Raw genomic sequence first — 27,845 nt, forward strand, 5'->3', positions numbered from 1 at the left:
ACATTGCATTCGTTTTTGAAAAGACAATCTTTCATTACATCGAAAATTGACGGCGTGCATACCATTTTATAATATATCTAACTATAATTGACTTAATAATAATCTTGATGAACTCAACGACTCGAATGCAATGTCTTTTGAAATATGTCATGAATGACTCCAAGTAATATCTTTAAAATAAGCAATTGCACAGCGAAAGACTTCTTTCATACCTGAGAATAAACATGCTTTAAAGTGTCAACCAAAAGGTTGGTGAGTTCATTAGTTTATCATAATTGATCATTATCATCATTTTAATAGGCCACAAGATTTCATATTTCCAATTCTCATAAACATACGTCCCATGCATAGAGACAAAAATCATTCATATGGATTGAACACCTGGTAACCGACATTCACAAGATGCATATAAGAATATCCCCATCATTCCGGGATCCTCCTTCGGACATGATATAAATTTCGAAGTACTAAAGCATCCGGTACTTTGGATGGGGCTTGTTGGGCCCGATAGATCTATCTTTAGAGTTCGCATCAATTAGGGTGTCTGTTCCCTAATTCTTAGATTACCAGACTAAAAAGGGGCATATTCGGTTTAATAATCCAACCATAGAATGTAGTTTCGATCACTTGTGTCTATTTCGTAAAGCATTTATAAAAGCAGCGCATGTATTCTCAGTCCCAAAAATATATATTGCAAAAGCATTTAAAAAGGGAGCAAATAAACTCACCTAATGTATTTTGTAGTAAAAATACATAGAACGACATCGAACAAGTATAGGGTTGGCCTTGGATTCAAGAACCTATATCATTTGTATATTTATTAATATACATAATTATAATCGAACAAATATATTATGGTTAGTGATGTAATTTATATATATAGTTGATTAACAAGTTTCATTATATTTATATTTTCATTTTATATATAGCTATATTATTATAGTTAGGTTATGTGTATTAAATATATATTTATATATAAAATCTTTATTTTTATACTTATAACTTTAATAGCGTCATTAAAACTATTATTTTTCATAATCGTAATTATAATATCGATATAGATAATATTGATAATGATAAAAATGATAGTTTTGGTGAAAATAATACTGTTAATAATGATGGTAATTTTTAATAGTTTAAATACAATTTTCAATAATCATACAATATTATTAATATTAATGTTTAACGGATAAGTCTATTAATAATACTTTGTAATATTAATAATAATAATAATGATAATAGTAATACCTATGTTAATGATAATAATACTAATACTTATAAAATGATACAAGTACTAATATTAATGATAATAATAATAGTTCGTGTTATTTTCGTAATACTAATAATAATAATCATATTCATCATAATAATTATATTATTGGTACTAATATTAATATCTAATAATAACAATAATAATAATATTTAGTATTAATAATCTTAATAATAATAAGTGTTATTTAATAATGCTAGTAATTATAATACTAATAAATATAATAATCAAAATAATGATTAATGATAATGATAATAATTATAACAATAATAATATTAACAATAACAATAATAATAATAATTTTTGTAATAAAAACTACCTTCAAAACAAGCTTGTAAAAAGAAATGCCCCGAACCGGACTCGAACCCTCGACCTCCCGTATAACCACAATCATCCTAAACCATCAGGCTGTTGCCTGTTTTTCAATTTTATTACTAACCTAAAATATTTTAACCCAAATTCGTTCCTGACTCCTTCTTCTTCTTTATAATCCAAGCTCGAACCAGTGTATTATTTAACATCAAACACTAATTCAATTTTTAGGTCTAAACAAACAAAGATGTTTTAATGGAGTTTTTGAAACTAATTGGAACGAAAAAAATAAAATAAAAACCCATATAACAGCTCCTGTGTTCGTCGATATATAAAAAAATGATGATTTTTGAATTGTGGATCTTTATACATAAATGTTATAACATAAGATAGATTGGAAATCATTACTGGAAACTTTATCAATCATCAATTGATTCTTAAACATCCATCTGAATCCGAATTTTTGATATGAACAAAACATTTGACTTTTTCAATTTAATTTGACTTCAAAAATTAGAAATTTATAGAAGGAGTTGCGAATTGAAAACTTATAGATATATTCATTAGATGATTCCTATCCCTTCTACATTTAAGGATTTTTAAAATTGATTCTTATTTGAAATATGGATAAAAAGTGTTTGCACAGAGGTATTTCGATGGTTTCTTTAATTTTTATCAGATTTTTCTTTTCTCCTTCATTTTGAATTTTAGTTCTGGTTTAATAACGTGTTAATGAGTCTAATGTAGCCATAAGATTCCATTAAACCTTGTTTTGTAGTGTGATTTGGTCAACAAAGAAATCGCTCAGTACAGAAAATAAATAAAAAAAATAAAAAGAAGAAAGGGATGGGTAACGGATTGGTACGATTTATATCTATAATTTTGGACAGACAAATCAAGCTGAAAGACAAGATTAAAAGTAGGAAAAAAAGACTTAAAACATATTTTGGAATCTGTATAAATTTCCTTATTATTTTTAATATTTAATAATTATAATTATAATAATAATAATCCAAATACTACTAATAATAATAATAATAATAGAATTAATAATAATATTAATAATAACAAAATAATACTAATAATAAGAATAATGAGAAGAGAAATAATAATATTAATAATAATAATTATTAATAATAGTACTAATAATGATATTCATTATAATGATAACATAAAAAGAATGATAGTATTTATATTATTGATGATATTAATAATAATACTAATTAAAATAATATTAGTATTATTTATGATAATAATAATAATACTAATTATAATAATATATCAATTTATTCATATCAAATTTCATCTTTATGTTATATGCATTAATTTTATTAATACTGATTTTACTATTATTATTTATTTTAATTTTAATGAATGTAATAATAATATAGGAATTATATTCAAACTTGTTATTACAATTAATATATTAATATTATGATTTATTAATTATTTACTTTTTAACATGTCTTTTATATTTAATATATATACATTTTATGTATTTTACAATATACATGTAATGTTAATTGTATTTAGAAGTCATATAATATTAGTTTCATTAATAACTAAATTTACTCTATATATTATTTTATATTTTAATTCAAATGATTAAAGTATACTTTATTAATTTTTAAAATATTATCAATATATTTATATTTATTTTTACACCCAATTGTTCGTGAATCGTCGGAAATAGTCAAAGGATATTTGATTACATGAATATATATTTCAAAACTTTCGAGACTCAACATTACAGATTTTGCTTATCGTGTCGAAAACATATAAAGATTAAGTTTAAATTTGATCGGAAATTTCCTGGTCATCACAGTACCTACCCGTTAAAGAAATTTCGTCCCGAAATTTGATAGAGGTCGTCATAGCTAACAATAAAAATGTTTTCATGACGAATATGAGTTGATAATAGAGTTTTATCATCATTGAGTAATATAGATAAAACAATTTGATTACGCAAGGAACATAAGTGAAGCTATCGCAAGAGTGTGAAATGAGTAAATGTATATTCGCTTTAACCGATGACGTAGTTATGATTGACTTCCGGAATTCAAGAGATTTAAAGAAAATCTTCGTAATAAGATTTGGTTCTTCGGCGATTAAGGAAATCAGAATCTTCTTTGATTAAATGCGATAATCTGTTTCGATCACTATGTCTAATATTTCACTATAAATCCACCCTCTTCGTTTCTTTATTTTCCATAACTCATACCTTCTATTCTTTCTCCTCAATTCTTACTTTAAAACATTTGTCAATATGCTCCATCCCGTTCTGATCCTTGATATACTCTAAACTTTCATATCTGTCATTCTTCTCTTTCATATACCATCGGAAGAATCTATTTACTTCTACTATACTCTTGGGTTTATAGTGTTTCTAGTTCTCTCGTGTCTTTATATTGCTATATGCATCGACATATACGGTTTAAACTTTCTGGGTGGTTGTTGGGTTTTATATCTTTTCTTATATTTCGTTGTCCTTGCTTCTGTCTCCCCTAATCATTATCATCCACAGTTAATGCTCTCTCCTATTTGCTGCGATTTATACCCCAATTTCTATTTCAGAGTTTTGTCCTTTCGTTTCTTCTTCTTGTGATTAAGCACTGCTTGTAATGGTCCAGAATTGGCAGACATGAATTTCGGAATGAACATTGTTAATGTTCTAAAAAGAGAATAGTAATGGTACGGTCTTGCTTTGTCAAATTACCAGAATATCCTGGAAAAGACCGAATCATCAAGAAAAATATTTTCTTGATATGTTTAGAGATTAGATCGAATGTAAGAGTCATGTAAATGGCACATGATGATGGTACTGAGAATCATAACGTTTCATTAGAAACTCAGCCTAAATTACTGTAATATAATCACGTTGATCAAGTGTCATTATATTATACTAACTCATGCTTCAGTTCCCAACATTACTTCAATAACATTCATATTTTAAGCTCGAAAGTTTACAGAATATAGAAACTAACAGTTTCTATATGATGTAATACTGATAGCACGAAGAGATTAATGATTTCAGATAAGAATAGTTATAAAAATATCTCCAGAAATATGGAGGATATCTATAATGAAAGATACGATAATATCTCGGAATATCTAAGATCAGAGGATGATAAAAACTATTGTCTGTAAGGGTTTAGAGTAAGGATCAAGATATTCACTAAAGACTTTAGCAGACATTGAATCATTTGGATTCTTTGAATTCAAACTTATTCTTTGTGATTTGTCCACGGCTTTCTTCATAGTTTCGCATAATCTGCTTTTCGGTACTAAATTTTCTATTGAATGTTTCCAATATAATGATACACAGGAAGCACGAAGAGGTATATAATTTCGGACGAGAATATTTATGAAAATATCCTCAGAAATATCGAAGATATTGATGATGATATTTTGGAATTTCTAAGTTCGATAGTTGATGAAGAAAGATTTTCCACAAGATTTAACATGACTTCAGAACAAGATATTTGCTGGAGATTTCATTGGATCCAGAATTACGTGGATTCTTTGAATATAGAGTTTGGTCCTTGTATTTGTCCTCAGTCTCCTTCAGGGTTAGCTCAATTCGTTTTTCAGTACTAAATTTTATATTGAGCGTTCCCATCCTTCCATTCTTTATTATCAAACTTTTGACTATTAAGGTCGTTTACAGTTTTTGCTGCTTCATCAGCATTTTTTCAAAATTCGAAGAACTAGTTCGCAGTTTGGGGTGTTTTCAGAAACTTCAAATTCGAAGTATGTAAGTCTAGGAGATAGATGTTATATGTATATAACTGTTGATGTAGACATGCTGCGAGATTTCAAAATACTGATTGCTGATTCTCGATAACTGGTATGGCAATTCTCGTTACAAGATGCGAATGAGTATATGATGAGGTTTTATGAATAATGCAGATATTTTTCAGAGAGACTAAGCCGAAGTTGCTGGTACATCTGCTGATAATATAGTGGAATATAAGAGGTCCTCCGGTAACGGTGACGAAAGGGCAACGTATATATCGAGGTTATAATAAGGTTGTTTCGAACAAAAATTCGAAGTTGACTTGCTGGAGCTGTGATAAAACTGGCTAATTTGGAAAGAGATTGAAAAGTTATTTTCGGTAATAATAACGCTAAAGGAATTAGCACAGCTACGCGTTAAATGTTTACTCAGTTTCCGAGAGTTTTCAGGTGCATAACTATACGCATCAATCTTTTCTTCCGTAAATGAAGTGCGGTTGGTTCATCTTCTCGATTGAGGTGTTTTCAAGAATCATGAAAGATTTGAACGCAGATTGGAATCGTCAAGATACAAATGAGGTTTAAGATGAAATCAAGTGGCAAACTTGAAGAATGTTTAGTTTAATATGTTATAATCAATATTTTAATTCCTTTTAATTGTCCAATGTTATTAGTCCACAGTCGATAGTCCACAGTAACAGTCCAATAATTCATATATAGTTTAATATACAATATTCGAATTAATTAATACGTGTTGTGACCCGTATACGTCTCAGACTCGATCACAACTCAAATTATATATATTATTGTAGAATCAACCTCAACCCTGTATAGAGAACTCGATCATTACTGCATATAGAGTGTCTATGGTTATTCCAAATAATATATATAAATGCGTCGATATGATATGTCAAAAACTTGTATACGTGTCCCGATATTTAAAGTGCGTAAAATAAATACAGAATTTAAATGACAATAAATAAAATTACGAGAATGTAAATTGCGAGGATGTACATTGCGAGAATGTAAATTGCGAGAATGTAAATTGCGATAAATAAAATGTAACCAGTTAGCTAGGAACAGTTAGCTAGGAACAGTTAGCGTGGATTCTTAACAAAATTCTTTTCATAGTTAAATTGTTTGTTTCTAACAAATTTTATTTTGTCAAATGTTTTCTTCATTATGCCACTTGTTGGATTCTGATAGGTCAAAATTCAAATATGAAATTGAATAGAAATGGTTATTCTGTGGTGAACGGATTCGTATTTCGATGAATGTAAATAGAATAGTAAATGACTGTTGAATCAGATTCGAAGAATATACAGTATAACATGTTAATATGAAAGTTAAATATTTCCTCGGGTATTACCTACCCGTTAAAATATTTTCACCATTAACAGTTTGTACAAAAGAACTTTTAATTACAATCTTTATGGAAATATACTTGCATATATATTTTCTTCAGATGTAATTATGGATTTAATGAGTCAACATGATATTAATCTCATTTGCCTTTTGGTTTGAGCTAGAATAAATAATCTCTAAGACTTTAGAGATTACATAATCGCCATGAAGAACGAAGATAATTGATATAGAACGATACGTAGAACGGTGATTATACTCGAGGTATAGAATGAGATGTTGAGGCATGCATTGTTGATGGTACTGGTGCTATTACTGATGGTACTGTTGGTGCCGGTGATGTTGCTGATGCTGATAAATTTTGCACCACATTTTCCAAATAGATTACCCGAGTGCGAATTTTATTGACTTCTTCGATTATTCCGGGATGATTGTCGGTAAGAACGAGCGAATGAATAAGACCCAGAAATTGAGATAGTATATAATCATGACGAGATACTCTGGAAATGAGAGTGAAAATGGTGTTTCGGACTAGTTTGCTGGTGAGTGCTTTAGGTTCATCGCCAAGAGAAATTTGGTTGATGTAAAGTATCGCCTTCTTCTCGTCTCCATTGATTAAGTCAACTACGAACTCATCAGATGAATTGGGGGTGGATGATTGGTTGATTCATTCTGGTGACACTGCTTCCGGAGCTTAGGTGAAACTCCATCTCAGAATAGCTGTCGGAATAACTATCGGAATAGCTATCAAAATTTGAGGGACTCGAACTGGTTGAGGGATTCATTTCGTACGATCAAATGAAGTATTTTTAATAAGAAATAGATTATAGGATGTAGATTAGTACGCTGCAATACATAATTTACATATGCATATATAATACTAAAATCGCATAAGTTACAGAGGAATCTAGGAAAGCTGTTAGGCAATGGTAACAATAACTGATATGCTAAGATATGAATTAGCAGATTCGCTAAGATATGAATTTCGTCTATACACTATTCATGCAGTCGATGCAGTAAAATGTGTCTAGACTAAATTTAATAAGCAAGTGATTCCCTAAAAATGATAAGCATACGATTTTCGACAAAAATGGTAAGCAAAACTTTTGACATGAAGACACAGTCGAAGTCCAGACTCACTAATGCATCCTAACGACTACTAGTTAGACACACTAATGCATGACCTGGTTCGCTAAGACCACCGCTCTGATACCAACTGTGAAACAGTTGGGGACAACCACCGTCCCACCCAGTGCCTTCCCAGCTAACCGCCTGGTGACCACTGAGTGTAACTCAGATACTAATTTTAGGGCCTGCCTCTCGGCTATTGCCAACCCTCGTAAGGGATCGCAATGAGTAAGAGCCAATGCTTCGTCACAGGTAACACTGTAAGAACCTCCTTTACTACTAACCCGCCACACATGGACGGCGTTATACCAGCTCTGATACCAACTGTGAAGACCCGTCATAATCCATTCGGAGGAAGTCCATATAGATTATAAATGATTCACAATAGTTGATTACATCGCGAGGTACTTGGCCTCTATATGATACATTTTACAAACATTGCATTCGTTTTTGAAAAGACAATCTTTCATTACATCGAAAATTGACGGCGTGCATACCATTTTATAATATATCTAACTATAATTGAATTAATAATAATCTTGATGAACTCAACGACTCGAATGCAACGTCTTTTGAAATATGTCATGAATGACTCCAAGTAATATATTTAAAATAAGCAATTGCACAGCGGAAGACTTCTTTCATACCTGAGAATAAACATGCTTTAAAGTGTCAACCAAAAGGTTGGTGAGTTCATTAGTTTATCATAATCGATCATTTTCATCATTTTAATAGACCACAAGATTTCATATTTCCAATTCTCATAAACATACGTCCCATGCATAGAGACAAAAATCATTCATATGGATTGAACACCTGGTAACCGACATTCACAAGATGCATATAAGAATATCCCCATCATTCCGGGATCCTCCTTCGGACATGATATAAATTTTGAAGTACTAAAGCATCCGGTACTTTGGATGGGGCTTGTTGGGACCGATAGATCTATCTTTAGAGTTCGCGTCAATTAGGGTGTCTGTTCCCTAATTCTTAGATTACCAGACTAAAAAGAGGCATATTCGATTTAATAATCCAACCATAGAATGTAGTTTCGATCACTTGTGTCTATTTCGTAAAGCATTTATAAAAGCAGTGCATGTATTCTCAGTCCCAAAAATATATATTGCAAAAGTATTTAAAAAGGGAGCAAATAAACTCACCTAATGTATTTTGTAGTAAAAATACATAGAACGACATCGAACAAGTATAGGGTTGGCCTTGGATTCACGAACCTATATCATTTGTATATTTATTAATATACATAATTATAATCGAACAAATATATTATGGTTAGTGATGTAATTTATATATATAGTTGATTAACAAGTTTCATTATATTTATATTTTCATTTTATATATAGATATATTATTATAGTTAGGTTATGTGTATTAAATATATATTTATATATAAAATCTTTATTTTTATACTTATAACTTTAATAGCGTCATTAAAACTATTATTTTTCATAATCGTAATTATAATAGCGATATAGATAATATTGATAATGATAAAAATGATAGTTTTGGTGAAAATAATACTGTTAATAATGATGGTAATTTTTAATAGTTTAAATACAATTTTCAATAATCATACAGTATTATTAATATTAATGTTTAACGGATAAGTCTATTAATAATACTTTGTAATATTAATAATAATAATGATAATAGTAATACCTATGTTAATGATAATAATACTAATACTTATAAAATGATACAAGTACTAATATTAATGATAATAATAATAGTTCGTGTTATTTTCGTAATACTAATAATAATAATCATATTCATGATAATAATTATATTATTGGTACTAATATTAATATCTAATAATAACAATAATAATAATATTTAGTATTAATAATCTTAATAATAATAAGTGTTATTTAATAATGCTAGTAATTATAATACTAATAAATATAATAATCAAAATAATGATTAATGATAATGACAATAATTATAAAAATAATAATATTAACAATAACAATAATAATAATAATTTTTGTAATAAAAACTACCTTCAAAACAAGCTTGTAAAAAGAAATGCCCCGAACCGGGCTCGAACCCTCGACCTCCCGTATAACCACAATCATCCTAAACCATCAGGCTGTTGCCTGTTTTTCAATTTTATTACTAACCTAAAATCTTTTAACCCAAATTCGTTCCTGACTCCTTCTTCTTCTTCTTCTTCTTCTTCTTTATAATCCAAGCTCGAACCAGTGTATTATTTAACATCAAACACTAATTCGATTTTTAGGTCTAAACAAACAGAGATGTTTTAATGGAGTTTTTGAAACTAATTGGAACGAAAAAAAAATAAAATAAAAACCCATATAACAGCTCCTGTGTTCGTCGATATATAAAAAAAATGATGATTTTTGAATTGTGGATCTTTATACATAAATGTTATAACATAAGATAGATTGGAAATCATTACTGGAAACTTTATCAATCATCAATTGATTCTTAAACATCCATCTGAATCCGATTTTTTGATATGAACAAAACATTTGACTTTTTCAATTTAATTTGACTTCAAAAATTAGAAATTTATAGAAGGAGTTGCGAATTGAAAACTTACAGATATATTCATTAGATGATTCCTATCCCTTCTACATTTAAGGATTTTTAAAATTGTTTCGTATTTGAAATATGGATAAAAAGTGTTTGAACAGAGGTATTTCGATGGTTTCTTTAATTTTTATCTGATTTTCCTTTTCTCCTTCATTTTGAATTTTAGTTCTGGTTTAATAACTTGTTAATGAGTCTAATGTAGCCATAAGATTCCATTAAACCTTATTTTGTAGTGTGATTTGGTCAACAAAGAAATCGCTCAGTACAGAAAATAAATAAAAAAAATAAAAAGAAGAAAGGGATGGGTAACGGATTGGTACGATTTATATCTATAATTTTGGACAGACAAATCAAGCTGAAAGACAAGATTAAAAGTAGGAAAAAAAGACTTAAAACATATTTTGGAATCTGTATAAATTTCCTTATTATTTTTAATGTTTAATAATTATAATTATAATAATAATAATCCAAATACTAATAATAATAATAATAATAATAATAGAATTAATAATATAATAATATTAATAATAACAAAATAATACTAATAATAAGAATAATGAGAAGAGAAATAATAATATTAATAATAATAATTATTAATAATAGTACTAATAATGATATTCATAATAATGATAACATAAAAAGAATGATAGTATTTATATTATTGATGATATTAATAATAATACTAATTAAAATAATATTAGTATTATTTATGATAATAATAATATTAATTATAATAATATATCAATTTATTCATATCAAATTTCATCTTTATGTTATATGCATTAATTTTATTAATACTGATTTTACTATTATTATTTATTTTAATTTTAATTAATGTAATAATAATATAGGAATTATATTCAAACTTGTTATTACAATTAATATATTAATATTATGATTTATTAATTATTTACTTTTTAACATGTCTTTTATATTTAATATATATATACATTTTATGTATTTTACAATATACATGTAATGTTAATTGTATTTAGAAGTCATATAATATTAGTTTCATTAATAACTAAATTTACTCTATATATTATTTTATATTTTAATTCAAATGATTAAAGTATACTTTATTAATTTTTAAAATATTATCAATATATTTATATTTATTTTTACACCCAATCGTTCGTGAATCGTCGGAAATAGTCAAAAGATATTTGATTACATGAATATATATTTCAAAATTTTCGAGACTCAACATTACAGATTTTGCTTATCGTGTCGGAAACATATAAAGATTAAGTTTAAATTTGATCGGAAATTTTCGGGTCATCACATGGTATGAAACAGTTTGGCTCAAAAACGAAACCAAATTAAAACTATTTAAAACCAAATATAATTTGAAAAACGTTTTCCCAATCGTTAAATGTGACGATCGCTCCAAATCCATATGAACGAACACGTCATTCATTGATTTCATTGCGAGGTATTTGACCTCTATTTGATACGTTTTGTAAACATTGCATTCTTTTGAAAAGGCACACCATAAATGAATATTTAAATCAAAGGTTTTCGACATATGATGATTTTTACATATAGACAATCACCATAAATAATAGTTTACAACAGTATTTTCGTTGACAATGCAGTCAAAATAAGATACATGGTGATGATTTGGTGAATACAACGTTTCCTTGAAAAATATGTCATGTAAGACTCCATGCACATAGCTTGTCTAACATCTAAGCAAACAGCGGAAGACTTCTAGGGAACCTGAGAATAAACATGCTAACAAGTGTCAACACAAAGGTTGGTGAGTTCATAGTTTTAATGTTTTACATAATCTGTACATAAAGGTGGATCACAAGATTTCAGTTGTTTCATCCAGAAACGTTTATCAATAGATTATATAAAAGTGGATCACGAGATTTCAGTTGTTTCATCCAGAAACGTGTAACACCCCAGGTAAAACGTTCCCCGTAGCATGATATTGTCCGCTTTGCAGAGATAGGGACGTACCCTTGTCTCCCCCGTAGGTTGCTCACGGATTTTTCTTGGCGACCAAACACGACGAGCACTTTCCCATTAGGTCACCCATCCTGGTAGTGCTCTCGCCTGAGCACGCTTAACTGCAGAGTTCTCATGAGATCTGCTGCGCTTGTGGTCCCAAAAAGCGTCATGCTAGGAAAGGTCTCCACACCCTTATAAGGCATGCTTCGTTCCCCTCTCCAACCGATGTGGGACGGATGTAACACGGATGTTACAATCCTCCCCCCTAATGGGACACAGCGTCCTCGCTGTGCACATTTGGTCCGGGGCCTGGCTCTGATACCATTCTGTAATACCTCAGCTTAACATGACCACAATATTGTCCGCTTTGCCCGCAGGCGCACGGCTTTTTCTTGGCGACCACACACGAGAAGCACTTTCCCAGGAGGTCACCCATCCTGGTAGTGCTCTTGCCCGAGCACGCTTAACTGCAGCGTACTCACACATCTGCTCTGCCTGTGGTCCCAAAACGCGTTGTGTCATTTAAGCGTGGGTATTACCTTATAATCCCATGATCACTCATGTCTGTGGGCGATGTGGGATTTGCCTAGGGTGTTACATCATGTGCCGTTGGGGGTGGTGGGGCAAACCTCATCGAGGACGATGAGTCCCTAAGGGGGGGTGAATGTAACACCCTAGGCAAATCCCACATCGCCCACAGACATGAGTGATCATGGGATTATAAGGTAATACCCACGCTTAAATGACACAACGCGTTTTGGGACCACAGGCAGAGCAGATGTGTGAGTACGCTGGAGTTAAGCGTGCTCGGGCAAGAGCACTACCAGGATGGGTGACCTCCTGGGAAAGTGCTTCTCGTGTGTGGTCGCCAAGAAAAAGCCGTGCGCCTGCGGGCAAAGCGGACAATATTGTGGTCATGTTAAGCTGAGGTATTACAAAACGTTTATCAATAGATTCTACATAACAGAGCACCCTGGTAACTAAACTTTAACGTTATAATAATAAATACCCCATTCGTTTTAATACACGCAAACCAACGTGTCCTAAACTCAAATAACATACGTCCGTTAAAAGGCTAGCGCTCTAGCTCGGACGGGGATGTCAAGCCCTATGGATCCATATACAATTATTCGTGCCCACCAGTCCATATTCTATGTACTGGCAGCTACTAGTTACCAAAGCTAAGGGATTTTCGGTTTTAACTCAGTGTAGAATTTAGTATGTACTTGTATCCATTGTGTTTAAAATAAAGTGCATGTATTCTCAGCCCAAGAATATATATTGCAAAAGTAATTAAAAAGGGAGCAAATGAAACTCACTTTAGCAACATATAAAGTCGTTCACCAAAATGTGATCGAAACTCAGAATATCAAATAACTGTAGTCCTCAACGTATTAATATTGTGATTCAATATTGCAGGAAAGTATGTAGAAGCAACGAAGATGATAAACACTAGGTTTGATTCACAAATATACCCCCGAACATTACCCATAACCTCCTTGGCAATAACCCATAATTTCCTTAGCTTTATCCCGTTCGAAAACCATTTTTGAAATCGTTTGGACATAACCTCGTCGTAGTATTTGATGTATAATACTAATAATAATAATAATAAGATTAATAATAATATTAACCTTAATAATAATAATAATAATAATAATAATAATAATAATAATAATAATAATAATAATAATAATAATAATAATATAAATATATATATCAGAGATAAAGAAAGAAATAATTATGAAAGTGTAAAGATTCAGGCAGAACTCGTGGCCTTTTATAGACTTGGCCAGATTTTTGCCTCCATGCGATCGCATGGATTTCTAGGCTTGTGGCCATGCGATCGCATGGCCTCAGATTCCAGCTCACATATGATTTTGTCCTATCTCTTGTCGACATAATTTAATATTAATATATAATATATAATTTAAATAATTAATTATATATTATATTAAATTCACGTGCATAGTTTATTTGTAATTTTTGTTCTGATAAGTCGTACGTAATCACTCGACTTATGTCCCGGTTCCCATTTTTCAAATGTCCTTTCGTACGCTGAGAAAACTTGCATTTTACGTTTCGTGACACGTACCTTTGTTAAAATATAGTCTTAAATCATCCATAAACTATACCACTCGAGGTATAACTTATACATTTGAGTGTTTTGGTCATTTACTTCTATAAATCATCGTCTCGCTATTTGTTAATATATATATATATTTTCATTCTGAAATAGTGTTTTACTGTAGCAAAGTTACTGTAACAAAGTCAATTTTGAAATAGTGTTTTACCACCACCAACAACCACATCCGCATCACACGCCTCCACATCACAATCTGTACCTCAGATATCAACATCATACGCACCATAGATACCAAGGAATACCAACAACAACAAACGATGAAGTATTGATTCATAATTTCATCGAAGAAACATTCTACGGCGATTATGTAATTTCTAAAAGTTTAGAGATTATCTATTCTAGCCTTAACCCTAAATCAGATAGAGTAGAAACCCTTATCAGAATGGTGTAAGATACAAGCTATACTTGTTTTACCAACAGCATCAACAGTACCCTTAGCCTCACCAGCACAGTCAGTTCTGTCAACATCATCAGAATCAGCAGCACCTCTAACATCACAAGCTCTGTCAGTTCAAGAAAGCACCGTGGACATCATTACGAGTCAACAACGAGTATATTGTATCAATGAGTTATGAAGTAATAACTCAATTCATCTAAAGAATTTATATGTATATCTTATATATAAATTTTAAAACCATCATGAATCTTTTCGTACTAAGCTATTACGTGTGAATTTTAAGGGGTAGATACTACTCGGTTAATTCATATTACTAATATGCTATGATGTACATCCTTCGTTAACAACTTAACCATCGTTAACTACAAATCTCTGTTTCAACTCAATGAATTCCATTTCCTAATAAACCAAGTGTATTATTCAATTACATAATTGATTTTACATTTTCATTTTCGATGTACTCAAAACTGTCCAGAAAACATCATATGTGCCTTGTAAGGTTCACAAAAATTCCACGAGCACCAACATCCTTCACCGAGGAATAAGAATAAATAATGAAGTATTGATTTCATTAGCGAAATACTCCGCAAAGATTATGTAATCTTTAATATTTTAAAGATTAATCATTTCTAAGTCAAGACGAAAATCAAATAAGCTTAATATGATATTAACTCATCAAATCTGTATTACATCTGAAGAAAATATACATACATGTATTTTCATAAATAAAAATTCTTTTGTACAAAGTATTAATTGTGAAATCTTTAACGGGTAGGTAATACTCGGGAAATATATAAGTTCACAATTAATATGTTATACTGTACACTCTTCAACTTTGATTCAAAATTATTAACTATGCTCACAGCGATATACAATCGTTTCCATACAAATTCAATTACATATTCTGATTTTGAAAAATTAGAATCCAAGCCAAGATTTAACAGAAAACATCACTCATAGATTCTTACATCTTTCAAATGTTATAGTTTGACTTCAAAACTGTGCCAGAACATCACTTCTATTCATAAACCCAGAAAAAAAAGAATATTTATCGTTCAAAATTCTAGAACATTATATGTATCTTGACAATTACAATCTTCATGCAAACCCTTCAAACTTTTGAAAACACCTCAGATGGATAACCGACGATTCAGTTATGATAACTTTGAATGCTGATGAAGCAGGAAAAACTGTAAACGACCTTAACAGTCAAAAGTTTTATGATAAAGAATAATGTGTTGGCAAAGCTCAGAAAAAGAGAAGGTTTGGAACTGAAAAACGGATTGAGCAAAGTATGAAGGAGGCTGTGGATAAATCACAAAGACTAAACCTGCCTTCAAAGAATCCAAATGATTCAGTATCTGCTGAAGCCATTAACGAATACTTGCTTTCGAATCTAAACCCTTGCGGACAATATTCTTCATCATCTTTTGATATTAGAAATTCTAAGATATCATCGTATCTTTCATTATAAATATCCTCCATATTTCTGGAGATAATTCCATAATCATTCTTATCGGAAATCAATTTTCTCCTTGCGATATCTGTGTAACATCATAAAAGAAACTATTTTAGTTTCTAAATTCTGAAACCTTCGAGTTTAAAATATGAATATTTTTGAAGTGGTGTTGGGAGCTGAAGCATGAGTTATTATAATATAATGACACTTGATCAACGTGATTATATTACAGTAAGTCATGCTGAGTTTCTAATGGAACTTGATAAAGGTTCACAGATCACACCCTCATCATGAACAATGTTACATAACTCTTTCATTCTATATAATCTCTAAAAATATCAAGAAAATATTTTCTTAATGATTCGGTCTTTTTCGAGGTATTCTGGTAATTTGACAAGTCAGATTATGCTATTACCATTTCTTTCTTAGAACATTAGTTATGTTCATCTGAAACTTCATACCTACGAATTCTGGACCATTATCCGCTTGACTTAAGGTCGGGAAGAGAAAACGAAAGCATGAAGCTCCAAAATATGATGGAGAATATAAAGCCCGATAACAACCCCGAAATTACAAACCGTGTATATCAATGCGTATAGCAATAAAAAGACACGGGAGAATGAAAAACACTATAACCCCAAGGTAATAGTAGAAGAAACTTCCTCTGGTGGCAGATGAAAAAGAAGAATGAAGGATACGATAGCCAGGAAAATATCAAGAATCAGAACTGGATTAAGCATTTTCACAATCTATTGGGATGTATGAAATAAGAAAGAAGATTATAGGAGTGTTGAAAATAAATGAAATGGAAGAGGTCAATTTATAGCGAAATATCAGACATAGCAATCGAGGCAGATTACGCATTTAATAAAAGAAGGTTTTAATCTCCTTAAATCCCGAAGAATCAAATCTTATTTAGAATATGAAGATTTTATATTCCTTAAATTCCGAAAATCAATCGTTACTACGTCAAAAATTAAGACGAATCTCTATTCCTTCATTTCACTCTTTTACGATAACTTCTCTCATACGCTTCGAATAATCGGATTATTTTATCCATATTATTCAACGGTGATAAAACTCTATTTATCAACACATATACGGCATGAAAACATTTTTATTGTTAGTCATGACGACCACACTCAAATTTCGGGACGAAATTTCTTTAACGAGTAGTTACTGTGATGACCCGTAAATTTCTGACCAAATTTAAACTTAATCTTTGTATGATTAATATTTCCGACGCGATAAGCAAAGTCTGTAAAACTGAATCTCAAAATTTTTGAACTACTTTCATATATTCAAATACCTTTCGATTGTTCTCGACGATTCGCGAACAATTATATGTATATAGATATATATATACTATAACTTGAAAACGCAACAATGTATTAATTGTTTGATACCGTACATTAAACTTATTGGTTTAAATATTTATTTGAATATATATGATAAGTTAGAATATTAATTGTATGAATAACTTGCGACGTATATTTAAAACGTGTTTATGAATGTTGAAAATATATATTAACTTGGTCATAAACGATTTGTTATTATATTAACAAATAGCGAGACAATGATTTATAGAAGTAAATGACCAAAACACTCGAAAGTTTAAGATACACTTTGAATGATATAGTTTATTGATAATTTAAGACTATATTTTGACAAAGGTACGAGTCACAAAACGTAAATTGCGAGTTTTCTAAGCGTACGAAAATGCGTTCGAGAAATCGGAACCGGGACATAGGTCGAGTGACAACGTACGAGTCATCGGAACGAAAATTACAAGTCAACTATGCACATGAATTTAATATAATATATAATTAATTATTTAAATTATATATATTATATATATTATATTTAAATATGTCGACAAACAAGAAAACAAAAGTTTGTGAGCTGGATCAGAGGGCCATGCGATCGCATGGCCTTGAAGCACAAATCCCATGCGATCGCATGAGGTACTTTTTCAGAAAAGGTTCTATAAATTGCACGATTTCAGTTATGCGTTTCTCCCACTCTTAATATTACTCCGTAAGTATTTATTTATTTACATTATTATTATTATTATTATTATTATTATTATTATTATTATTATTATTATTAAGATTAATATTATTATTAATCTTATTATTATTAGTATTATTAATTAGTATTATACATAAAATACTACGACGAGGTTATGAGCGTGTCACCTGCAAAATGGTTTTCGAGCGGGATAGAGCTAAGGAAACTATGGGTTATAGCTATGGAGGTTATGGGTAATGTTCGTGGGTATTATTTTGCAAGTCAAACCTAGTGTTTATCATCTCTGTTACGTCTACGTACTTTCCTGCAATATTGAATCACAATATTGATACGTGAGTATTCATATCTTATCTTTTATATATTAATAATGTATCCATGTCTAGTGCTCGAGTATATATGTTTATGCATGCTTGTATGCTAAATTTCGTCATTAAACAGTTTATGATGAATCACGAATTAAATACATATATTACTGATAAAAGGTATATGATATGCATGTTTTTGGAAAGCTGGCGAAAAATCAATAACTTTTCATTTAGAAATCGCATAATTTCGGTGAACGAATCAAAAGATATGATCAACTGAATTATGATTGACGTTAATTGGAATTGCTTTTGAATCTGCAATTAATATTTAAACAACTTGTTTGTAAGATTGATAAATTAGATTTTTGAATATTACCAACCGAGTAAATGAATCCTTATGTAAGGCACGTCTCGTTTTGTTAAACTATTGTCAAATTGACTTTTTGAAACGACTTTGGATAACTTTTGTATGTCGATCTCGAGCATTAGGATTGTGATACACTATGACCTGACCTAGCTTGATAGACATTTATTGACCAACATATGTTCTCTAGGTTGAGATCTACGGTTATTTGGTAATCCGAGTTTCGGTCACATTTTGGTGAATGACTTTATATGCTGCTAAGGTGAGTTTCATATGATCCCTTTTACCCTTTACATTTTTGGGCTGAGAATACATGCAAATGCTTTATTAACTGATTTACAATATTTATATGCGTGAGTTTCATTTGCTCCCTTTTTAATTGCTTTTGCAATCTATATTTTTGGGCTGAGAATACATACACTTTATTTTAAACACAATGGATACAAGTACATACTAAATTCTACACCGAGTTTGAACCGAAAATCCCTTAGCTTTGGTAACTAGTAACTGCCGGTTATAAGAACTGGTGGGCACGAGTAGTTATATATGGATCCATAGGGCTTGATATCCCCGTCCGAGCTAGAGCGCTAGCCTTTTAACGGACGTATGCTATTTGAGAAGCGTACACGTTGGTTTGCGTGTATTATTAAGATGATTATACAAAGGGTATAAAATATATATACGTTAAGTTTAGTTACCAGGGTGCTCAATTTCGTAGAATATTTTGATAAACGTTTATGGATGAAACAACTAAAAACTTGTGATTCACCTTTATATACAGATTATGCGCAACATTAAAACTATGAACTCACCAACCTTTGTGTTGACACTTTTAAGCATGTTTATTCTCAGGTTTCTAGAAGTCTTCCGCTGTTTGCTTATATGTGATACAAGCTATGTGCATGGAGTCATACATGCTTTATTCAAGAAAACTTTGCATTCACAAAATCATCACCGTGTATCTTATTTTGACTTCATTGTCAACAGATGTATTATGGTAAACTATTATTTATGGTGATTGTCTATATGTAGAAATTATCAAACGTTAAAAACCTTAGAAATTGATATTCATTTATTGTGTACCTTTTGAAAAGAATGCAATGTTTACAAAACGTATCATATAGAGGTCAAATACCTCGCAATGAAATCAATGAATGACGTGTTCGTCCAGATGGATTTGGACGGGTCGTCACATATCTACATATAATTGTTCGCGAATCATTGAAAACAACCGAAGGGTATTTAAATATATAAAAGTAGTTCAAAAATTTTGAGATTCAGTTTTACAGACTTTGCTTATCGTATCAGAAATGTTAATCATACAAAGATTAAGTTTAAATTTGGTCAGAAATTTCCGGGTCATCACATTAAATCCAAATTAAATTCATTAGTCGATTTGGATCCGGTTATTAAGAACTAACACTTATTAATGATATTTTGAATCACATAATCATGCATATTTTGTAGATTTCTATGTTAAAAGATGGTCTTCATCCTAATTTGATGATTGTCATTTTATACGCGCTAGTATTAATAAAAACGTAAAAGTGATAATGTTATAAATTCCACTTAATACTAATCATTGATGGACAATCTGTCATTTTATTTGTATTTGAGCGTCGTTTATAACTGTTCAGAAAGGGTGTTTATGCCTTTTCTACGTATATCCATTGGTTTGCAACTTTGGTTAAATATGTTCCTAGAATGATTAAGGGGCGTTGTTTACAAGGTAATTAACGACAGATCAAACCTTGTTACATTTTTTGCACTTCAATCTTTTGTAATTATTATAGCCTGTATCACTTTAACTCCGCTTGTATTAACCATTTTCGGCAAAAACTATAACCAACTTAGTCGTAAAGCCATGTATTTATATCATACACGCTATGTTATAATGTATCGATACCAAGTCAATTATAGTCTGGCAACAAAATGGTGTTGATCAAAGAAGTTACAATTTAAGGCCCGAAAACTCTCACTCTGCAACATGTGGCTGATGCATCACATTTCACAACAATAACCAATCCGATAAATGTTATAGATGATATAAATGTGTAAAAATATACATATTGACATAGTTAAAGGACCAAAATGTAACACTAATTAAATTAGCATTCACATTTCACAAAATACAGTAACAGTATTTAACAGTATATACAGTAAGAATACAAACAAAACAAACAGAAAAAGAATAGCAAAAAGAGATACATAGATATATAGAAATATATACATATACGTACATACAAAGAGAGAGAAAACAAGCATGGGTAGATTAGGCGGAGGAGGAAGCGGCGGAGCAACGGTGGCAAAGAAAAAGAAAAAAGGCAGGCCATCTTTAGTAGATCTTCAAAAACGTGCAATTGAGCAGCAAAAATTACAACAAAAGAGATCCGGTCGCCGGAACCCTAATTCAAATTCCGCGGATGGTGAAGAAGAGTATTACGATGACGATGATGATGAGCGCAAACAAAAAAAAGTCAAACTAGTTGTGCGTTTGCCTCAATCTGATCAAAATCAACAGCAATTGAATTTATCTTCTGATTTAGTTAGATCTTCGTCTGTTAATTCGCTTTCGTGTGGCTCTGATTCCAATGCTGATGTTGATATTCTAAAAGTTATATCCGGATCTGATCATCAGGTAATTTTAATTTTGTAGAATTGGAATTAGGGTTTGTGTTTTTATGATTTTGTAATTTTGAATGTGTGGGGTTTTAAAAGTAGAAAAATCGAGGGAAAATAAATAAATATAAATTGCGTACTTCGTATTATTTAGACCACAGGAATTATCATGATTTTTTTTTTTTTTTTTTTTTCAAATAAGAAATTATTTTTAATTGTTTTCTTTGAAAATTAATTTGGAGTTTCCCGGGTACTTTAACAGCTTTCTGTTTTAGTAACTAGTATCTGCATAGCTATAAAACCTCTAAATTGATACAATCATGGTTGATTAATTTATTTATTCAAATATTTTACCTTTTCCTGTTTTGTAAAATTAAAGGCTTTAAATTTATAAAGATTCTGTTTGGACTTAGATTTTGCAAAATATTATATTAACTTTGTTGATTTATTGTTGGTAGTTATTTTATCTGACTCTTATTATTTAAATGTATGTATGTTTATGCTTATCTGTATGTATGTATAGGTATGTGTATAAGAGTGTGTGTGTGTGCATATACAGACTTAAAGGAACATTCACCCACCATCATGTCTTGGGGAAAAGTTCAGATTTGTCTTATCTTTAATTAGACTTATTATTATTTTATTTTTTTGTTATTATCTGCTGTTATTCTGTCACTTCACTCGTACTTGCTATATGGGTCTTTCATATTTAATCTAATATTTTTTTCAGGATGCTTTTACTGTGTGTGCTTGATGAATGTTTTGTTTTGTATTTTGGTTATCACGTTTGTGTTTGTATGTCGTAACGATTGAGTATACGTTTATGTATGTAGGGTGAAAAGACAATGAAAGTGATGGACTCTCAACATGGTATTAATCATTAATCATAAACATCAAACCCTTCTGTTATATTTCTTGAGAAGATTATTAATACACAGGGGCTCTTTGTTATCACGTTTCATTTATATTTATATTGTGTGCAGGGTCGCCATTTGAGTCCGGACCCACAACGCCTTTGCCAGACAAAAAGTTGGTGTTGTTCATTCTTGACAGGCTTCAAAAGTGTGTTTCTCTCCTTTTGGTTTCTTTGAATAAGAATGCAATTAATTTCTTGTCGTGTGTGTTGAACTGATAGCCCTTTTTGGGTACTTTAATTGACTTGTAGGAAGGATACTCACGGGGTTTTTTCTGAACCTGTTGATCCTAACGAGGTGATTTGCTATAAAAGTTTGTGACTTTCATCTGTTGTTGTTTTTAGTGTTTTTATTGATATGGCGATGTTTGTTTGTATGCAGCTCCCTGATTACCATGAAATTATTAAGCAGCCTATGGATTTTGGTACTCTTAGGAGCAAACTTGACGCGGGACTATATCCAAATTTGGAAGAATTGGAGGTTTGTATTGGTTAATTATGCTTTGGTTGTTAATTGGTATTATTTGGCTTTGAAGTGTATGTGGCAACTAAGTTTCAAGGAATAGGCTATTTGTTGCCCTGGTTTGATATTAGTCCAAGTGTTCAGGGTCCCCTAAAAGAAATCATACAGTTTCCTTTAGTCTACTTATGTTTGCTTTTGCCTTAAAATAGGGTATTTCGTTTTTCTTTGTGATACATTATACTTTATTTTGAAGTTGATGTGGATGTTATATTATAATGACTGTATAATATGAGTGTGATATCGAAAGGTTAAATACGGTTTGGTAACATTGATCTCATCTTTTTCTTTCTTGTATAGTATAATCGGCCACTTACATAATGATTGAAAGGTTATATGTTGATTATGGGCTGCTTATTTCTTCAAATATTGTTTGGCCACCACACAAATTTGTATTTATGCATTCCTTCTATTTTTTTTTCAATCATACAGTTGTTTCACAAATTTTATTTCTCGTGTTTACAGGCTGATGTTAATTTAATCTGCTCCAATGCAATGCAATATAATTCGTCTGATACCATCTACTTCCGCCAGGTTGGGGGTCACGGCTTCACATCATTTACACTAATAAATTATAATACTTTGTACCTTTTAGTCCTAAAATCTTAATCTGTGTTATCCATTTTATCAGGCGAGATCTATACAAGAATTGGCAAAAAGGGACTTTGAAAATCTAAGACAAGAGGGTGAAGATGGTGAATTACAACCGAAAGTGGTGAGAAGGGGCAGGCCACCTGGAAAACAACAAAAGAAGACACCTGGCCGGCCCCCAGTTGACCGTGTGCGTCCTGAGTCAACCTCAGGGGCCACACTTGCAACTCCTGAAGACAACAACACAACAGAATCCACCCCTTATAACTTACGGAAAGCACCACCGGTATTGTATAGATTTCAGGCTGATGGTTTACTTGCCTCACATCGTTCACGCAATGGTGAACATTACTCTGAATTATTGGCGGATTGGAACGAAGAGTTTCCAGGTTTCTTTTAACTGTTAATCCTTCAACACTAATTTTTTTTGTTTTTTGTGTGTGTGTGTGTGTGTGTGTGTGTGATCAATAAAGTAAAGGTACAAACTATTCACACTTCTTAGTTCTTACTACTTGGGATAATCTGCAGAGCGCATTAGGAAAGCTGACATGAAATGGGGAAATAAAAATCTTATCATAGATGAAACTAGGCGTGAAACCTACAAACAATATCATCCTTCGACTTATGCTAACGCCTCTTCTCTCTTGTCCAACTTTGGTGGGGAGAAAAAGCAATTGCTACCGGTACGTTCTCAATTTCTTATATTTTTTTATTATTTTTTATTTTTTATGTATTTCAGTCTGTAGCCTATATAATAGTATTATTATTAAGTTTTTCACTCTCAATTCAGGTAGGTTTACATGCTGAATATGGTTATGCTAGAAGTCTAGCCCGTTTTGCTGCAAATCTTGGACCAACTATCTGGAAAGTTGCTTCGAAGAAAATCGAAAAAGCTTTACCTCCCGGAACGAAGTTTGCTCCCGGTGTCGTTGGCGAAAACGATACTTCTCCTCCACCGTCATTATTTTTCCCATCTGGAAATTTAAGACTTTCAAATCAACCTCAAACCCCTTCCCTTTCTGTTCAAAATCCCGACACAAACCAAACGAAAGTTGAGACGTTGGATCCTGACATAAGAACCAGTCCGTCATCACAACATGTTAGAAACGGTTTTAATAGCATTTACATGGATACAACAGCAGTTTAGATTATCATCATCAGCAGGTATCATCATCATCAAACCCTAGCCTGTTTTTGGTTGCAGTTTCACTCTAACTTAATGAGGATCAGGCATGATTTAGCGCTGCAGTTCTTAGTTCTAACCTTTATTGTGTTATGTGAGTGATGAATTGCCAATGTACCGCATTTAAAGCATAAAGTATTTATGGTGAAGAGATGAGTGTAGCTCTGCAGTTGCAGGTATTTTTTATAGGGTAGGAGGGATTCTGTATAGATCAAACATAATTTAACTATCTTTGTAACATTGGAACTGGTAATTAATCAGATTAATTAGAAAATGATTATAAAGTGGATTAGAAATAAGAAGAGAAAAAAGAGGGGTTTACTTTGGGTTTTGTTTTGGCTTTGTACATTTTTTTTTTGTTATTGTTATTTTTGGGGGGAAACAGACTTATTTGGCCGTGCTTGTTTATTGACATTTGTAGTTATCATCAAGAGAGGATTGTATCATGGTTCCTGAAATATGTTGCAAATCAAAATTTGAACCTATTTAGTAGTTACTGTTGTGTTTTTATCTAGTACTGACTTCACTTTGTACATTATTACTTTACTCTTTACTATATTACTCCGTATTATATTGATATTGTTAATTAATTATTATTACCAATCCAAAAGATTGTTTGTTGCTTACTATATTACTAGTGAAATGACTCGTGAAATCACGGGTTTATTTAAACGAAACAATTTAATGACATATTTTAGGTATTAAGTGAATGTAAATGCTAAAGTCATTTATTTTAATGACCCGTTTAACTAAGAAACTTGTTGTTTTTACAAATATATAGACATGTATTTTCGAATACATATGTAACGTAATTAATTTCGTAAAAAGAATCCATATTTGAATATTAATAATATAATAGTTATAATTATAATTATTATATTAAAAGTTAAAAGTAAATAATAATAATAAAGTTCGCTCAAAGTTGAGTATTTATATTTTTACTAATAATAATAATTATTAGTAATAATAAATGTCTTTTAGATTTTTTTTGAAAATTAAAATTAAAATTTAGGAGAGATTAGTATTTCCTTTTATAAAAGATTTCGTATTATTTTTTTAAAAATAAATTAATATATAATTATGACATCATTATTATAAAAATTAAAAGGTAATTAGATTTAATATAATATTATTTATGACATCATCAACATGGTCTTAAATTTTTTCTTTTTATTTTTTGATTTTCTTTTATAAAGGAAAAAGCTTATTTATGATGTCATCATTTTAGGAATATAATAGAATCTATAGAAGATTCCGGACACCTATTGAAAAGATTCGGTGTAGCATAACCAACGTTGAGCTAGTTGTCTTGCTCCTACGAAAAGTGTCTTCGAGAACACTTCTTTTTCTTGTTCTTCTTGTTAGCCATCGTCCCGCCATCTAAATTAGAAACTTGCAAATCTTTTTTGCTGATTTCCCATGTAACACAACACAAATCATGACCAACCCTTTCAAAACATGGTGGGCATTTGATTCTACTACCTGAAGCGGTCGAAAGGGCGTCCATGTGAAGGAAGAAAAAGGGGACTCCAAATTACCACTCCCTCCGTCTCAAAAAAACAGTCTTGTTTGACTTTTTGTTAGATTTAAGATATAATTTTGAATTGTCTAATTTCTCCTTTATTTAATGTAGTTATAAAGAGTAACTAATAAATTAATTGATATATTTAAAGTTGAATTTTCAAAATTAAAAGGGACATAATTGAAACTTTAATGATATTTAATGGCTATTTAGAGAAAGGAACAGTAATTTTGGAACAAACAAAAATAGAAATGTGGACAGTTTTTTTTTTTTGAACGGAAGGAGTATTACTACTAAGGTTGCTCCCAATTGAGGAACTCCTCCTTCCGCCCAGCCTCTAGTCCAGGAGGACACCAATGCCAGCAACGTGTCCAACCTTTAGTCCAGGGTGTCGCCCTCCTGTTAGTCCTCCTCTTAGTGCTTTTGTAAAATATTTGAGGACGGAGTGTTTGTATATATTCATTGTACTTGTAGTATTATGAGTTGTACATTATTTAATTAATTAATATAAGTGGGTCCAAATTTATTTGAGGGAGTATGTCATGGTTGGTAGTGTTTAGTTCTGAGTTTAGTTCTGGAAAGGAAGCACTGATGTGGCACCCAAGACTAAGAAGGGATGAGTTCCTCCATTGGGAGCACTCTAATACTAAGAGCCCTCCCAACGGTTCTTACTTGAGGACCCCCTCGACACCAATGACAGCGGTTAGTCTAGAGGTTAGTCCTCATTCTCGTCCCTCTTTTAGTCCTCCTGCGAAAAATTTGTGGACGGAGGAGTGTGTATATATTTGTGGTACTTTTTGATTTTAAACTTGTACATTGTATTAATTAAATAATATAGTGGGTCCCAATTTTATGAGGAAGTATGTCATTGTTGAGAGTGTTTAGTTCTGGATTTAGTCCTGAGAAGACAGTGCTGATGTGGCATCTAGTCTTGGAGGACTAAGACGAAATCATTGGAAACACTCTAATACTAAATGCCTCCTCCTTTTTGGTCGTTTGACCACCTTTTTTTTTGGTTTCCAATTTCTTCTTTCAATTTTTATTTTGACTTTCATATAACAAAATATATATAATATATAAATTAATTATTATTGATTTATATATATATGTATTAATGATTAAACCGGATTACTATTTTTGTGTTCGGTTAAGACCAGAGCCAACGGTGGTTCTTTTTTGTCCTTCATATTTTGGTATCAAAAGACACCATAGGTGTTCAAGTGTCTTTTTGCTTCTTTTTTAAGGATGAATCCCATTTAGTCCTTATTGAGAAGGTAAAGGACAGATGAGATTTTAAAAAGTGAGACCCTTTTTAGTGATTAACTCGATGTACTATCATTATTTGTTCTATTTTATTATTTTATTATTTTATTATTATCATTTAATAATTGATAATGTTATACTACGTAATATATAATTTAGTGGGTCCAGTCTTTTTAAAGAAGTATGTTA

At 30.9% G+C, this 27,845-nt stretch overlaps 1 protein-coding gene across 2 annotated transcripts; it reads left to right on the plus strand.

Moving 5' to 3' along the window:
* The first annotated feature begins 21,235 nt into the window (after window positions 1–21,235).
* On the plus strand, window positions 21,236–24,957 carry LOC139852701 (uncharacterized). 2 transcript variants are annotated; one of them, XM_071842029.1, is made up of 9 exons: window positions 21,236–21,683; window positions 22,498–22,534; window positions 22,648–22,726; window positions 22,830–22,875; window positions 22,960–23,058; window positions 23,563–23,631; window positions 23,729–24,077; window positions 24,217–24,371; window positions 24,479–24,957. In XM_071842029.1, the coding sequence occupies exons 1-9, from the start codon at window positions 21,309–21,311 to the stop codon at window positions 24,833–24,835; spliced, it is 1,566 nt and encodes a 521-aa protein (XP_071698130.1). In that variant the 5' UTR covers window positions 21,236–21,308; the 3' UTR covers window positions 24,836–24,957. The 2 variants fall into 2 exon arrangements, with proteins under 2 accessions (XP_071698130.1, XP_071698131.1); XM_071842030.1 differs by having other exon boundaries at window positions 24,483–24,649.
* The last annotated feature ends 2,888 nt before the right edge of the window (window positions 24,958–27,845 follow it).

This window comes from Rutidosis leptorrhynchoides, chromosome 6 (genome assembly GCF_046630445.1).
Source record: "Rutidosis leptorrhynchoides isolate AG116_Rl617_1_P2 chromosome 6, CSIRO_AGI_Rlap_v1, whole genome shotgun sequence".
Taxonomy (NCBI): Eukaryota; Viridiplantae; Streptophyta; class Magnoliopsida; order Asterales; family Asteraceae; genus Rutidosis; species Rutidosis leptorrhynchoides.